At 58.4% G+C, this 16735-nt stretch overlaps 2 protein-coding genes and 1 long non-coding RNA gene across 3 annotated transcripts; all 3 read right to left on the reverse strand.

Annotated features, from left to right (window-relative positions):
• Positions 1-641: 641 nt before the first annotated feature.
• On the reverse strand, positions 642-7984 carry LOC119098102 (zinc finger protein 677). The gene is made up of 5 exons (XM_037221029.1): positions 7963-7984; positions 5928-6105; positions 4836-4936; positions 3387-3584; positions 642-853 (listed from the first exon to the last, which is right to left on the reverse strand). Exons 1-5 carry the CDS (start codon positions 7982-7984, stop codon positions 642-644), a joined length of 711 nt encoding a protein of 236 aa, XP_037076924.1.
• Positions 7249-10583, reverse strand: LOC119099074 (putative zinc finger protein 702). The gene is made up of 2 exons (XM_037222128.1): positions 10537-10583; positions 7249-8498 (listed from the first exon to the last, which is right to left on the reverse strand). Exons 1-2 carry the CDS (start codon positions 10574-10576, stop codon positions 8302-8304), a joined length of 237 nt encoding a protein of 78 aa, XP_037078023.1. The 5' UTR covers positions 10577-10583; the 3' UTR covers positions 7249-8301.
• Positions 10584-11654: 1071 nt separating this feature from the next.
• On the reverse strand, positions 11655-15182 carry LOC119099075 (uncharacterized). Its single transcript, XR_005094303.1, has 4 exons — positions 15140-15182; positions 12653-12844; positions 11972-12154; positions 11655-11693 (listed from the first exon to the last, which is right to left on the reverse strand). It is a non-coding gene; the product is annotated as an uncharacterized LOC119099075 (long non-coding RNA).
• Positions 15183-16735: the final 1553 nt, after the last annotated feature.

A 16735-nucleotide genomic window follows, 5' to 3' on the forward strand; every position in this document is an offset into this window, starting at 1 on the left:
GACTTCGCCTGAAGAACTGGTCTGTAGAATGAGTAGAGTGGACGACAGACAGCGAGTCGGGTGGCGATCAGTGCGAGCACCCGGCCCCACCAGCCGCACATCCGAGCCGACCGGTCCAGGCGGCCCAGCCTCAGCGGTCCGCTGTCCGGCGCTGACGGTCCAGCCTCGGCGGTCCGCTGTCCGGCGCTGACGGTCCAGCCCCGGCGTCCGCTGTCCGGCGCTGACGGTCCAGCGTCGGCGGTCCCCTGTCCGGCACTGACGGTCCAGCCTCGGCGGTCCGCTGTCCGGCGCTGACGGTCCAGCGTCGGCGTCCGCTGTCCGGCGCTGACGGTCCGGCCTCGGCGGTCCGCTGTCCGGCGCTGACGGTCCGGCCTCGGCGGTCCGCTGTCCGGCGCTGACGGTCCAGCCCCGGCGTCCGCTGTCCGGCGCTGACGGTCCAGCGTCGGCGGTCCCCTGTCCGGCACTGACGGTCCAGCCTCGGCGGTCCGCTGTCCGGCGCTGACGGTCCAGCCCCGGCGTCCGCTGTCCGGCGCTGACGGTCCGGCCTCGGCGGTCCGCTGTCCGCCGCTGACGGTCCAGCGTCGGCGGTCCAGGACTGGCCGTGCCAGCCGCCCGTCACGCACACCGGACCCGCCATCCCGCTAGACCGGCGGCGACGGCCACGGCCCGCGCGGCCGCTTGGGCACCACCACGCTGTGCACCATCAGCAGGTGCTTGTGCAGGTTGTGCTTGCTGGTGAGCACGCGGCTACAGAGATTGCAGCGGGTCTCGCCGCGGTGCCAGGCGCCGTGGTCGCTCAGCCGCGGCCGGCTGGTGAAGCGACGGTCGCAGCCCGGTTCGCGGCACAGAAAGCCTGCAACTGGCCAGCGGCAGCGGTCAGCGGCCTGAAGCTGGTCAGCGGCGGCGGTCAGCGGCCTGCAACTGGTCAGCGGCGGCGGTCAGCGGCCTGCCACTGGTCAGCGGCGGCGGTCAGCGGCCTGCTACTAGCCGGCGGTGGTGGCCAGCGGTTTGAAGCTGGCCAGCGGCAGTGGTCAGCGGCCGGCAGCTGGCCAGCGACGGCAGTCAGCGGCCTGCCACTGGTCAGCGGCGGCGGTCAGCGGCCTGCTACTAGCCGGCGGTGGTGGTCAGCGGTTTGAAGCTGGCCAGCGGCAGTGGTCAGCGGCCGGCAGCTGGCCAGCGACGGCAGTCAGCGCCCTGCAACCGCCCAGCGCCGGCGGCCAGTGGCCTGCAGCTGGACAGCGGCGGCGGTCAGCGGTCAACAGGCCGGCAGGTTTCGCGGCGGCAGGGACGCCGGCCCGTCATACACCCGACGGTGGCCACCCTCTCACACCCGGGGCCAGGCGGAGAGCGGGTGTGAGTGCGCAGAGGCAGGTGACGTCAGGTCTGAGAACGCCGCCGCCGCACCACAGTCACGCCATGGGGGTCAGAGGACTGGGCTGGGGCATGAAGGCCACGAGCGTGATGGCTAAGTGACATCACAAGGGACAGTCAGTGTGCGGGAGCATGGACGATAATGGATTCGTGTGGACGGAACATCAACGGGCACCCTGCGGTATCCAGAACGTACCACAGACAGCGGAGGACATTCGCAACCCGACCAGAAGAACAAATTGGGGTTGCGGAGATGCCTTCTGTCAATCAGCTGGACACTGCCATCAGCATGTGCTGAATTAATCCGAATCGAAGCAAATCATTGTTTTTAAGAGGCTGCAGTTCTCAGAAAACCTTCCCACCAAGATGGAAACGATGAAAATTTGTCATTTCAGCCGCCACTCTCACTATGCGGTACGTCCTGAGTGATGTGTATACTAAACTCTTCTCGGAAATACCTATGGTTGGGCGCTTACAGCGTAAGGTACGTGAAGGTATTAACCACATATGCTGTTTGCGCGATCGAGCGGATAATAATCAGCGAGACCGCCGCGTAGATCCGGCCGCCCGCCGCAAAGATCCGGCCACCCACCGCGAAGATCCGGCCGCCCGCCGCGTAGATCCGGCCGCCCGCCGCGAAGATCCGGCCACCTGCCGCTTGCCTGATCAGGCGGCTGAGGCCGAGGACGACGCCAGCTCATCGGTGCTGAAGTGGTGTGGCCGCGACCCTGCTGACAACCCTTGTATCGCTGTCCACCGCTCACTCGAAGGTCAGACGACCGCCCAGACACCCGTGCGTCATCGGGTACGGTGAGTCTATTCCTTGCTCGTAGGAGCCCGTGCAGTGGCTGCACGACCAGCGCCACACCAGCCACGCCAGGGCAAGCGCTCTCCCACCCCACACGTGGCCGGCTAGCAACCGAGATTGACATATTAAGATTCGTGGGTAGAGGAGCAGGGACGGCTCGGGTCCCACTGTTCGCTAACACGTGCCCGGTTAGGGATCAAATTGATCCCTATCGAAGGTTTTTCCAGATCGATTTCCGAGCGGCGCGGCGTAGCCGCGCCAAACTAAAACTAAAATACAGCTAAAAAGTCAGGTCATAGCTGTCAGCGAAGGCCATTTCCAGGAATCGTTCACCCTGGTGAGACAACGGAGTGTCAGACGAAGCCATACATATCTGGAAGAGCTCCGTAAGCAATAAACCAATTGAATCTAGAATCACAACAAATTTCAGTGATCTACCTAAAATGACCCAGGTCAACATTTTGTTTTTAGGAACATACACCTAAAGCAATCACTGACGCTTATTTGAATGACAAAATAGGAGCAGCCTCGTAGGTTTTTGGTCACCTTAACCTTCTAAAGGTGAAAAAGGTCATTGCCCTTAAGTGAACACCACTGGCCTTTTGCTTATAACAAGCATCTGGAGTCAGGGTGGTTGCATGAGGAGATCTGAAGGCATTTTGGACACCAATCTGGAGTTTGACGTTGTTTGACCTTATTTAACCCCAATGGCATGACCTAAGAAAATCAAATTTAATCCAAGTAAGTTCACATGTACGCCAACACACGCTGTGCATTCAGTGTGTCTAGCTGACACACTGAAGTCAATAAATGCAACTGCCAGTATCACTGACCGTATATTTCTGTCCCACCATCACTTCAATAACAATGTGTATGAGAACGGCATGTATCCAGTGGAAACAAGCGAAATGCACCGCCGTGTATGAGTAAACGCTTTAAAAAGCACGACCCGCTGTCTCGCACTGGCTCCATCAGAATGCGCCGGCGTGCTTCGGCTGAAGCGTGTCTCGTCACACACTGACGGGTCCGCCGCCAGCCCCGAGCGTCCCTCAAGGCCGCTGGTGTCGGCGCCGACGGCGGCCACAGCGGCCACCAGGCCTGCCCCGACGGCGGCGCGTCCCGCCAGCTCCGCTGTGGCGCCGGCGGTCGGCCTCTCGTCAGTCGCCTCATCTGATCTCGTCTCGTCAGCGAGGCGGCACTAGCAGGCCATGCATGACGCGCATGTGCCGGCGCAGCTCCACCTTGCGGGAGAGGGTGCGGCCGCACAGGTGGCACGTCGTCTGGCCGCGGTGCACCGTGCGGTGGTGGCTCAGTGACGACCGGTTGCCGAAGGTGCGGCCGCATGTGCGGCACACATGCAGCCGCGCCGCACCGGCCGCCGCCGCCGCACCGCCCCGAGCGCACGCTAAAACAGGAGGAGTGCGTCAGTGGCGGGCTAGCGGCGGCGGAGCGGCGCGGCTGCCGACCGACCGCTACCCAGCCGCCGTGTCAGCGTCCTCCACCGCGAGAAGAGCGCCGGTGGTTCGGAACGCAGAGGTCCGGCGGCTTGGAATAAGGAGGTTTGGTGAATCGAAACACGGAGGTCCGGTGGCTTGGAACATGGAGGTCTGGTGGCTTGGAACACGGAGGCCTAGTGACTTGGAACAAGGTCGGGCGGCTTGGAACACGGAGGTCGGCATTAAATCGTCCGCAACAACTGGATGGCCAACGAGCAGCTGGCTGATGTTTAAAAACGATGGCTTTGTTCAGGCTGCTGTAAAGACCCACGTATTCAAAACTATAGCGCCATCCTTGTGACGTAACGAGCTGCCCTAAAGCCTCACCTCGTGGCAGCCGATACACGCCGCAGCACCACGCACACGCAGGCACCGTCGGAATTCGTTGGCCCAAATGTGACGTCGGACACATGTACCATCGTCCCCAAACTCTCGCGCATCTCTCGAGAAACAGCCAAGCATGCAGCGAGAGGGCGTTCGGAAGTCGCACCCAGCACAGGGCTGCCGCTGTCGTTTCGAGGTGTGTGCGGGCCACTTTTTAATTGGCACAGCTTGCATTGGCACGTATCAGCCGTCCAGATAGCTAACGGCCGCCATTCCTCCGTTGTATTCACGAAAACAAATCACAGTGGTTTGAATTCAGATTTGTGATGAACACCACACCGCCGTTTACCGGCGGTGACAGCATCAGTCAACATCTAAATGTCTGAGTGCATTTCATCATCGTCTAAGCGCATTTCAACTCTCACATGGAGCCCCCAACGATCCACGCAACAGAGGTGATGGCATGTCGAAATGGGAGACCTTGCTTCCAAAAGGGCACAGCGTCGGATCTGACATCGACATGATAAAACCTCACCCAAAATGTTCCAATCACCGTAAGGTTGGCGCAGACTATTCGCAACGGCAAACAAAAGCCTCCACTTAGCCTGCAAGCTCGCCAACGTGGAGAGCCACCCAAACGTCCAAAACATACCCCAGGAAAGCAGCGGGCGGTGTCTCTGAGGGCGCATCTCCCGGCCCGGCCGGCTCTCCCGCCATCTCCACCCGTGCTTGCGGCTGCATTCAAGCTTCGCTCGGCACCCGACGAACCCCGCGCGGCGCCGGTGGCTGGCGGCCGGCGGCGGCGGCAGCAGGTCACGTGAGCCCGTGCTGCGCGCGCAGGTGGGTGCGCATGTGTTCGCGGCGTGAGAACACCCTCTGGCAGACGGGACAGCGCGTCTCGCCGCGGTGCAGGCCCATGTGGTGCGCCAGGGACGTCCTGCGCGCGAACGTCTTGCCGCAGACCGTGCAGGGGAATGGGCCGGGGCCGGGGCCGCCGCCGCCGCCGCCGCCGGCACCCGACGGCCGGTCGTCCATCCACGACAGGCCGGCGCCGGTCACCGGCACACCGCCTACCGGCAGAGAGGAGCACCACAGCGCGGTCAGGGGCACCGTCGGCGCAGCGCACGGGCGGCGCAGGGCACACCGGCCGGGCCGTCTCGCCATGGTGCCGCCCGCTCCGAGTTGGCGCGGGGTGTCGGCGGTGGCGGCGGCGGGGATCAGCTATGGCCAATCTGTCACCGTGGTGACGGCCGACGGCACCACGAAATGACGCCGACCGTTTTCGAAATGGGAATATAGAGGCGCTGCATGATTGTGGGCATTAGTTCGATAGCCTGAAGACTTTCGCTCACGCCATGCCACTGAGCTTATAATGCTGCCCGGCACCCGGGGACGTTTCCCGGCCAGCGGTCATGATCCTCACGTTCATCCCAGCCACCGGCCGCTATCGGTGAACGCAGCCCGAGCAGAGTAAGCGTGCGCTCTTAGTCTCCCAGACGGCCTCGCGCCGTGCGGCCGGATGGCAGCCGGTGCAACCGGAGACATTGCTTGCGCACAGCACACCGCCACGAGCTGGTCTCCGTGGTTTCCGCCGGTTTTATTTAACTAAATCCCCACCCCCCCCCCCCCCCCCACCCACGTAAGAAACAGACGCAGACTGCGTCCACGCAGTCGATCCTGCGAAAACGGTCCCGGCGCTGGCGGAGAGACGCGAGGCCGCCTGGACCCAGCGAGCGCCACGACGACCCCACACCCTCACTGGCCAGCAGCGCGCCGGCCTCGGCCTTCTCGTCAGCGGCTCGGTCGCCACGTCGCAGACCGCGAGGGACATCCAGCAACCTCGCCCTCACACTCACCGCGGCCGCTACCGGAGGCGCGACGGCGGAGGCGGTGGCGGCGGCGGCGGCGGCGGCGGCGGCAGCGCGGACCGCGAGCTGCCGTGGAAGTTGCGCCGGTGCTCGGAGAGGTTGGACAGCGTGCTGAACACGCGGCCGCACAGTTCGCACACGGTGCGACCCTCGTGAAGCGCCCGGTGGTTGCGCAGCGAGTCGCGGCTCTTGAACGCCTTCTGGCAGACAGCGCAGCGCGCGCCGCCGGCCGAGCTACCTGCGCCACAGCAGAGAGGCCAGGTTAGAGCACGGCGGCGGCGCGCCGCCACACCGCGAGCGACTCGGCGCACCGAGTGTTGTGGACCTATCGCCGCACATGTTATACCGTCGCGCTGACTGGCGCACGTGTAGGGGGGAGCGTCACATGCGGCTGGTGCATCAGATCAGACGATGGCAATGATGACTCAATGAATTTGCGATAAGACAACAGACGGCGACCCATCAGATTTTCGACGTAAGTTCCTAACAAACTCTCGGTGGACAATCCTCATCTATGTAGATTGTGGACTGGACTCTCAGCCGACATCCCTATTAGCGCATTTTTTCCCGAAGATCGCCCAGGAACGGAGCAGGCCGCACGCCGCGCAGTGTTCCGAACACGATATCCTAATAAGCCTACACCATCCGTCCCCAGCAGCGACACGGCGCCATGCCATGTGAGAACAAGACATTCTGCAACGTGATAAAGCGTGTGGCGGCCCGCCGCTGCGCACTGGGTGCCGACGCTGGCGGCCCGCCTGCGCCCGCGCGGACACTGGGACGGGGCATGAGAGCGCGGTGCCATCTGACCGCTCGCGCCTGCCCCAGGGCCTCAGTGCCCGCGGCGCGCCCCGGCGATGAACCCTAACTGCACGGGGCTAACCTTCCGGCGACTGCGGAGCTGGACCAGTCCGTGGAGAACAGATCTGAGCGACGCCGCTGGACGAGCAGTCTAACCACCACCACCGGGCGCGACGTTTGACCACGACCGCTTCTACGTCGATGCCGATGGGCGCTGAATAATACTGTCGCCGTCGTTGACCGCAGCATGACACCATAGCCAACAGCCGGGAGCAGACCATCACTGCTCCCGGCCGCGCCCGCCGTCACCGGGCCGGTGTCGTGGTGACCAGCGTCACGCGTCACGAGCCCGGGACTGGAGCGGGACATACACAGCGGCGGAGTGGCCGCTCAGAGGGGCGCCACGACTCTGGATCCGGTCGGTCAGGGCGCCGAGGCACGCCAGCCAGGCCCCGTGAATATCTGCACATCGACCTCTCCGAGACCGCCGGGGATGCCCCGTCAGGGACCTGGTCCACAGCGGGTCACCTGTCCTCCACAGGCATACCCGCCCAGCCGTGGAGTCCAACAATGGACGTTTATTTGGACCATTATGAACAAGGCGATAAAACATAGCGTACATCCATAACAAGCTGCATCCCGAAATAACAGCCATTAACTAAATACAACGGATACGTTTGTTTGGATCATCGTGAGCAGCATGATACATGGCAGTGGTTCAATAAGTCGCATCACAAATGGATATCAATGCACAGCTCCAATAACCCTTTCAAAGTAATGACAGCGCCAGCTACTAACCATTTTAGTTTCTGTCGAAGCTGCTGGCAGGCAACCCGCTCCAAGCGACGCCGATCCCAAAGTACACAAGACTACGACAACTTCAGGCAGCGTGATGTCACTTGACGATTTCCACGGCCCAAAAGATTCCAGCATTCGGCACACTTTGCGGTGGAGTGGTGCAGCCCGGCCGGAACGGTCAGCCGCCAGCGACCGCCGCCCTACCCAGCTCCGGAGGCCCTTCCGGCCACGCACCAAAGGGCCCGGGGCCCTCTGCCGGGCCCGCTGCCAGGCCCCACTCCGTCAGCGCAGCCCCGGGCCACACCACGCGGCGAGGGAGAGCGGACAGCGTCCGAGTTTGCGCGGTGTCCCGGCTCGACCCGTGGGCGGCCGGCCGCTCCGGCTCGCCCCTAGCGCCGCCTCCACCGGCGTCAACCGTCCGGCACCAGCCTCGTGGACAGGACCGCCGGCTCCAGCTCTGGCGGCAGCACCAGCCACGGCCCGCTGACCACAGTACGCCACGCCCGCAGCGAACTCATCTTCACACTGCCCGCTTCCGCGACACCGCCTCCAGCAGCGCGCGCTTCTGGATCGCGCCGCCGCGGCGCTCGCCATCAGTTCACAACCGGCTCGGCTACGTCCAGCCCCACACCGCTCGAGCCCTCGCAGACGCCGCTACCGGCTCCCTTCCGCTGACTGCAGTACAGCCTGCGCTCCAGGACGCCGTTCGGCACGGCTAGCGGTCGCCCGCGGCGGGCCTGCCGCCTCGGAGCGCCTCTAACGCCGTCAGGGATGCTCCGTGGATCTTAGCGCGCCGCCGCGGCCTCGTGACAACTGATGCGCCGCCGCGCGCCGCTCAAGGAGGCGCCAACCGGACGGCGTCGCACGGGTGGCACATGCGCAGGTGCTGCGTGAGGTAGGCGCGCCGGCTGAACACGCGGCCGCAGACTGGGCAGCGCGTGCGGCCCTTGTGCACCTCCTTGTGGAAGCGCAGCGAGTCGGGGTGCCGGAAGACGGCGCCGCACAGGGCGCACACGTGCGCGCCGGCCGCCGCTGCAACAGACACGCGCCGTCCGTCAGCCCGCGAGACCAGCAGGTTCGCGCGCGTCACCGCCCGCCGACAGGCCGACCAAGCGCGCCTCTGCAGAGTCGGCGGACGGAGCCGAGATGCCGACGGAATAAGTCTTTCACAGATTTGGAGGAATAAAACGCTCGATTCCGATTCGACTTATATGTGCATCGCGGCGGCGAAAGCATCCAAATGTACCGACACCAACTCATAGACGTCGATTTCGGGCCAAGGAAAGAGCGTCTACTTTCCTCGATGATCTTCCGGTGATATGCAAACGCAACTAGGTGTACGTAGAACATCATTGATGCCAGTACCAATACATAAAGCACGTTTCTCGCCAACGTGATCCCAATATCGTTCATAGTTCCACGGCCTTGAGCTCGGACCGCCACAACAGACAGAGCAACACTCGCTGGCGAGTGCTTCCCTATACGTGAATTTGCAAGCGTGTGTTGGCTTAGTGGTGGTTAACCCAAGGCCAGCAGCGTTAAGAACGGCTCTCGTAACGCCGCGCTGTAATGACCGCAGTCGTACCACATACGGGATAATCCACGCTGAGCCGGACATTGCCGCGCAACGAATGCTTGGCGATCCAGGTCTGCACACCGCCCACACCAGTCAGCTGCTGGCGCAAGCGGCCGTGGTCGGCGGCGCCGTGAGCTCCCAGCTCCCGGCCCGGCTCAGACCGCTGCGTCCGCGGAAGTAACCAGAGCGCTGCGTCCGCGGAAGTAACCCCGCCGAGTCCCCCACTGCTGCGCGCGCTGTGCCGGTGGCGCCACGCAGTGCAGTGGCCCTCGCCGGCTGGCACGCTCACGGGGCTATTCAGAGCTCGTTAGGGCGTGCGTCTGCTGGGCCACTGGCCACGCAGTTTTCCACACGGGGTGAGCCAACGAATGACCAGCAGGTAGCGGCCAGCGCTGGTCGTGGCGAGCTTGGCAACACTACAAAACGCACCACGCCTCGCGTACACGTGCCACTATCACCGACCCGGCGGCTCCGCGTCCTTGGCGCTGCCTGTGGACCCGACTGCGTGCTGCGGCTGACCTGGCCGGTGCCACGTCCGGCTGGGCCGCCGGCCGTGTGACGCGGGCAGGCCGGCGCGCTGGCTGGCAGCCGGACGCAGGCGGCCTGCTGGCCCCGTCGAGCGCGCGCCGAGCGGGAGCCCGGCGCCCCACTCCAGCCGCGGGTCGCAGCGACCTTCACGCCGAGTAGCGTGCGGCTGACCCGGCCTGCGCTCTGCTGCCTGCACGTACCGGACTTGACAGGGCGGCGCGCGGCGCCCCGACAGCCGCCGCCACTCTCGGCCGGGCCAACGGCGTCGCGGGCACGGTGCCGTCGGCCTCCGGGGCTTGCGGCAAACGGCGCGGCGCGGGCTGGCCACCGAACACAGCCTGGGGCGCACGGGCGCGGACCGAATCTCACCCGACCGCACTCCGCACCGGCCACAGGTTACATGCAGCGAGTACTTCCGGTCAGTTACAAACTGGAGACCACGCTGAACAAGCAGGACACTCGGCATTCAGAGCACCAATGCAGAAAGTGACCGGTGAAACTGGTGGCTTGACCGACAGGGCAAGCCGGTCAAGCCGCGACGATCAGGTGCCGCCCTGGGCGTGTATTTTGACGGATACACATGCCATGCGTGAATTGGGTGCCAGCAGTAAGGCTACCTGGCACATTCGTGTAACGTTCCGACCGTTTTTCCTGGCGAGGGCTTGATCCAAGCCCGGCTGGTCCCGTTACAATGTCAAAGTGGACAAAATGCGCATACAGTCGCAATTTTGTCCTTGCATGAAAAAGATATCATTTGAACGCACAAACGTCCTACAGCCGAGAGACGTCCCCTCGACGCGCTCAAGAGTTCTGGCGCACGTGTTGTCAAATTTCGTTTTCTTTTCCCGAATATTGGCACGGTGCCGGCAGTACCTTTTACAGTACATCCTGTGCTCACGTTCGCACCAGAGCGCCCTCCACAGCCCAGAGCAGCACCTGGCAGTTGAAGCTACGAGACGGACTAACCTTGCGGGGCGCCGTCTTCCGCCACTCCAGCCGCTAACATTTCACTGCCTCCTGAAGAAAGAAGAACGCGGGCCGTCATGCAACACGAATGTGGTTTTCAGGCCGAAAAATTCTGACGCGCGGCACATAGAATATAACGTGGAGGGGGGGTGGGGGGGGGGGGGAGCACAAATCGCAGCGGAATTAGGGACCGCTGATTTTCCCGATTCGGTTTCCATGTAGACTTGACCATCGACACTATGAGCTGAAAGTTCCTACGTCGAACTAACGATCTTCACTATGTCAGGAGGTGCTGGTTCAGAGGCGTTGCACTAGCGCAACACGAGAGCTGAATGCCTCTTTTTCTTCTACCATGCACCGACACCAGAACCAAACGCTCTACCGTGTTCTCTGCCGTGCTTCTGCGCCGAATTTTGCGCTAGCGACATGCTGCTCAGATTTCGACGGGCATATCGCCCGGAGCTCGACATAGCCCTCGGAGTGATCAGTCTACTGATGCAGACTGGCCAAACCTTCCGAGTGCACGCCCCAGACCCACCTTGATCTGAGATTCCGCTGAAGAGGCCGGACATGTCGTGAGAGCTCGTCGAGTTGTCCCCGTCGAACTGAGACGCCTCGAACGTTGACACCTGGCCCAGCGTGGCCTCTAAGCTCTCGTCGTCGTCGTCGTCGGCAATGTCTATTTTCTCCACTTTGATGTAGTCGTTGCGGGCGGGCGGCTGGTGCTCCCGGAGCGGCGTCGGCGACTCGGCCGGGTCGGCGGCGGAGGTAGCCGGCAGCGGCGATGGCAGTGGCGGTGGCGGCAGCGGCGGCGGTGGTGGCGGCGCTGTCGGCAGCGGCGCCGCCCCGTCCCCGGCCGGCTCCTGCGGCGGCGTCACCATGGGCGGCGGCGGCAGCTGAGGAGGAGGAGGAGGAGGCGGGGGAGGAGGCGGAGGCGCCCCCGGCGCCGTGTGCACCGCCACTGGCGAGTCGGGCCGGCTGCCTGTCGACCCGGAGAGCCGGCGCCGCTTGTGTCGAGGCGAGACTGGCGCATCAGGCGGCTCGCGCGGCCGCGGCCGGCCGGCCGGTGCAGCAGGCGGGGGCGGTCCGGCAGCCAGACGAGGCCGCTCCGCCGGCCTCTCGCGGACCACCGCCGCCGCCGGCTGAGATCGGGGCACCTGACAAACACGCCGCAGCCGCCAGTTAGCAAATATCATGTGTGATCATATGGTGCCACTCGGTCGAGACTGGGAATAATGACTCTGAGCAGGAATGACTCCCAAAACATGTTCCTCGAATCTCTACTTTTCAAGTAGCGATTCAAGGTTCAAAGTACGAATTCACTCATTTCAGGTTAAATGTACATGCTTAAGCCAAGAAACAGATTATGAAGGCCATGGACATACCATGTGCAATCTGAACAAGCTACATCCCCTACAAGACAACTACCACCCACCTGTTCATCATCATCATCTCCTGATAGACCTTTGACTTGGAGCATCTCTGCAGTCTTCAGAAAGCTGCCCAGCTGACTCTGGAGGACATTGACCTCACCCTTGTACACAAACTCAATGACTGCTGCAATGTCCACATATGATGTGTCCTTGAGGAAGAAAAGTGGATGCTGGCATGGATTGTCCTGAAAGAAACCATATCATTTGGTCAAAGTGGGATAAGGATGAGAAGCATCTTCATTCATGCTTTTTTGAACTCTAGTAGAGGGATAAGATTTGGCATGAACAACATGAAAAAACATAACTAATGCCTCTTCATAGTACTGAGTGCCTTTTTAAACCTATGTCATTTCAGATATCGCTGTTTTGCATACCATAGTTAAATTCAGTACATCTACTTTGAACTGAATCCAGCCTTTAGCGTAATTCATTAACACCATGAAACAACAGATTCCCTGTTCTTTAATTAAAAAACGTAAGTCACTGCTACAAGACATTCTGGGTTGCAATAGATGTAGTTCATGCAATGTTTTTTTCTTTAACTTCACCCATTCCCCACAGTGTCCTACTCTTTATAGCTTACAGCAAAATGAGATGCACACACAACATTAAAAAAGCCAATAACCACAACATTAGAGCATAAAAACTGAGCATTTGTTCATGCATCAAATATGGCCACTTACTTTCAGAAGATCTCTGAAATATGGGCTGCAGGCAGATAGCATCATCCTGTGTGCCTTTATCTTCTTCCCCTCACAACACAGTGTAATGTCCACTAGCTCCTCATCTTGACGAAGATTATCAAAAACAGATGTGACACTGTTCTTGAAGTTGTTCCACTTCAAGCAAAACTTCTGTGGTGTGACCATGATTGGCTGAAAGGAAGAGATCATTTACTCCAGCCATGCACAGTTATGTGTTGCAATGATTGCTTTCATAGATCATTGCTTTGCTACACTTACTTGAGCTTACATGAAATGCTGCAAAATCATGGCTAGATCATGGGTTAAGGTTTTCACATAGGATAGTGCTCAAATAGAATATTCCTATTCTGGTTGTCACTGATGTCACAGATACACTTAGTCAATGTCCTTCAGGTTACTGCAGTTTCCATCTGTCAGTCAGGGGAAAGTATTTATGATGAATGCTACAATCCAGGTTCTAACTTAGACTCCAGTGAGCTATGACAAATCCTAATACACATGATACTGATGATGATTTGGGCTCTAATGTGCACCAATCACAAAATTGAACATGTGTTGGTCTAGATGCAGGGTAGGGACTCTATTGATCTATAAGGCTCTATGCTTTTTGTGGGAAGCTGCACAGGGCATGCAAAAATGCCATGTGGCAACTGCAGTGGTTACACACAGAGCATACACAGGATTTCACAATGGGAACTACAATGCAATACCTCCTGTAGAAAGCCAAGTTCAGAGCAATGCATGCACATGAAATGTACTGTGTTGTAAAAGATTACGTCCTCCATCTTCCTATTTTGATATGTACTATAAAAAAATTGTGTATGCTGTAAACATTTGGTCATCTACAGAAACATTTAACATAACTTTGGTAACAGGGGAGGACCCGCTCCCCTGTTGTGTTACAGTGAGGCAGTAACCCCCATGTCCCCAGGTTGACTGCAAACATAACATGCTATGATAAACTGATCCAGGCAAAAAAAGGTTCACAAGGTAATCTGAGGGCTTAGAGCTTGGGAAATGGTCAGCACCAATTTTAGCCTATAGAGAGCCAACATCTCAATGAATAACCATGTTACAACAGAAATTTCAGCCAAAAATACTAAAAAATCAAACATGAAAAATGACATGAAAATTCAGTGCAATTAAGCCTGGCCTGAGTTCAGTGCATGTAAACATGAGGTTCAACACAATCATGTTGTGTATGCATCCACACAGTGGATTGATTTTGGACACTGGCCCCTAATCACACAGGAAGGAATGAGCAACATATGATGGCACTTTCATCATGTCAACATCTTAATCTGCATAATTACTGTCACAGCCAATGACCAAATGTGTTATTTCACTTCTTCAGGAACTGCAGGGGCTGAAAAGTGGTGTTTCTTAGTAAGGTCCAGGAATACATTGCTACCTCATGCTAAAAAAGAGCAATGTACATCAATCATTGTTTTTTAAGGCAGAACATGGCAGAACATGAACATAAGGCAGAACTTCTTAATATGGTACCTATTTATATGGCATGGAACATAGTGCTGATGAACACTGGGTTGAAAGGGATAGGGTGGGGGGTTAGGTTAGGTTAGGCTAGGTTAGGTTAGGTTAGGTTAGGTTAGGTTAGGTAAGGTTGTTAGGCTACGCTAGGCTAGGCTAGGTTAGGTTAGGCTAGGTTAGGTTAGGCTAGGCTAGGCTAGTTTAGGCTATTTTCTGGACTATTCTGGCCTGTCTGTTTCATAAATATACCTAGACGTGATAAGAAATGTTTTCCATTGCATTATTTTTGTTACCTTGGCCCCTTACATTTTTTATGGTTCTTGATAAGCAGAAATTTTGTAATTGTGCAGCGCTAACACACAAACGGCGCTGGGGGGGTCGAGGTGGCAGGTTGCGTGCAGTGCTCGGGAGCTCACTATTGTAGCTATTAAAATTTGAAGGTAGGAGCACTAATCTACTTGTTTTACAATTATTTATGATGTTCTGCCTGAAACATGACAAATGATGTACAATAACTTTTTCTATCATTAGGTACCAATGTATACCTACACCCTTATTAATGCTGCAGAATCACAAGCTTATGCTAAATTTGGATAACACCAATGATATCCTGCCAGGTTGACAGGTTCTAGACAGGACCTGGGCCGGGCTCTACACAATGCACACCTACACAATTTTCCAATTTTAATGATTTAATCCAAACTTTTCACACATGGATTTTTTTTAGATCAGAGCACATCAACGGGAGAGAACGTGAGAGCACTGTCAAGAACAAATATTGAGCACCTAGAGCGACTCGAGCCCACTCCACCACGGGTGGGTGGATCGAAACGCAGACGCTTCAGCCAACTGAGCCAGCGGAACGGGGCTGCAGAATGCGTCTTCATATCGCGATTTACTTCTGCAGTACAATAATGCGTTGGCTTTGCGATAAATGTACTATCACATTGTATTACAGCTCACCGCGCACCTTACCTGGCCTCCACTCGCCCGGCTATGTCCAGCGCGCTTACCGCGCTTTGCGCGATTCCCTTCATTCCGTCGCATTCGCTCCATTCGCCTCAAACGCCTCGTTCAAATACCTCGTCTGAAAGCCAACACTAGTTTGCAGCCATCCATGCCATCAACTCAAAACTCACCAATCGCGGCCTGATTTTCTCCAAGTTTGCGCAAATCGAAAGTAAGAATGCAATCTTAATAAGTGTTTAGAAACTGATGATAATATGATGATGAAAATAAGTGTGTAGAAAAAGACTGTGACCTGAGGTCACCGCTAAAAAAAACCTGATGGAATAGTCTCCCTTTGCTGGTTGCTGCTAAACGTTCCTTGGAAATGGGCCGAGCGATTTCCGTGTTGGACCAAAGTGCAGTGCTCTAGCTCATGCGGTTCATTGCTGGTTTACATGTCATATGTGTTGCCGTTGACATGAAGTTCACACATATGCGGTTCTCAGATAAAGATGGTGAGCAGAGGTCAGTGGCGCAAGCAGAGTGTTACGCGGCGGAGTGCTTGATTACAACCGGGGTCGGGTGCTCGCTCGGATCTGTGGGTTGTTCGGGAATCTGGAATACAGAGCCGCGCGCGGATGGTGCGCCGAGCGAATTGTTTCATCCATCATGCATGGATAGATCAACTGGCGACAAGGATGGGATGGTGAACTTTGTTTTTTTACGTGGCGGCAACATGATAACTTTATCACTGATTGGGAATATCGGTGAGAACAGTGACAGTGACTCGGATTTTGGAGAGTATCTGGAGCGGTTTGACCAGTTTCTGGCTGCTAACGCCATCACGTCTGCGCCCAGGAAACGGACAGCATTTTTGAGCGTCTGTGGGTCACGCGTGTACTCGGTTCTGCGAAGTATCTGTGTTCCGGAGCTACCCGCCTCGAGAATCTCCGAGGAGCTGGCGGAGGCAGCCCAGAGACATTTTGCCCCGAGGCCGACAGTGATCGTGTCACGGTATAAGTTTAATCGGACAGTGCAGCAGGCTGAACAGACAGTGCCAGTGTTTTTGGCGGACCTGCGGCGGATTGTAAGGGACTGTTCGTACGGTGATCGCCTGGAGGAGCAGCTTCGGGACATATCTGTGTGCGGGCTAAGCAACGGAGCGATGTTGAAGCGACTTCTGCGGGAGGGGGACAGCCTGTCTCTGGAATCCGCCGTAGAAATAGCGACCGCGATGGAGACAGCAGCTGATGATGTGCAGGAGATCGGTGTCGCTCCATAGGCAGTCCCGCTGACGACTCCAGCAGCGGCCAGTTCCAGTCCGGAGCCGCTGCACGCAGTCGGTCGGGCGGCGCCGCCGCCGGAAGGGCTGAGGTGACGACCCCGCCCATTTCGGCCGGCGGCGGCGACTACGGCAGGGCCGGCGGCGGCTGGGCCGGCGAGTTTTGGCAGCCTGCCAGGCACATCAGCTGGTGGAGCATGCGTACCCTGTGGTCGCCACGATCACCCAGCGCCGGAATGTCCACACAGACGGGCCACCTGCTATGGGTGTGGAAAAGTGGGACAACTTCGGAATGTGTGCAAATCGGTGCATACTGTACTGGCGGCAGCGCGGAATGGATG

This window comes from Pollicipes pollicipes, unplaced genomic scaffold (assembly GCF_011947565.3).
Source record: "Pollicipes pollicipes isolate AB1234 unplaced genomic scaffold, Ppol_2.1 Scaffold_4740;HRSCAF=5597_pilon_pilon_pilon, whole genome shotgun sequence".
Lineage (NCBI taxonomy): Eukaryota > Metazoa > Arthropoda > Thecostraca > Pollicipedomorpha > Pollicipedidae > Pollicipes > Pollicipes pollicipes.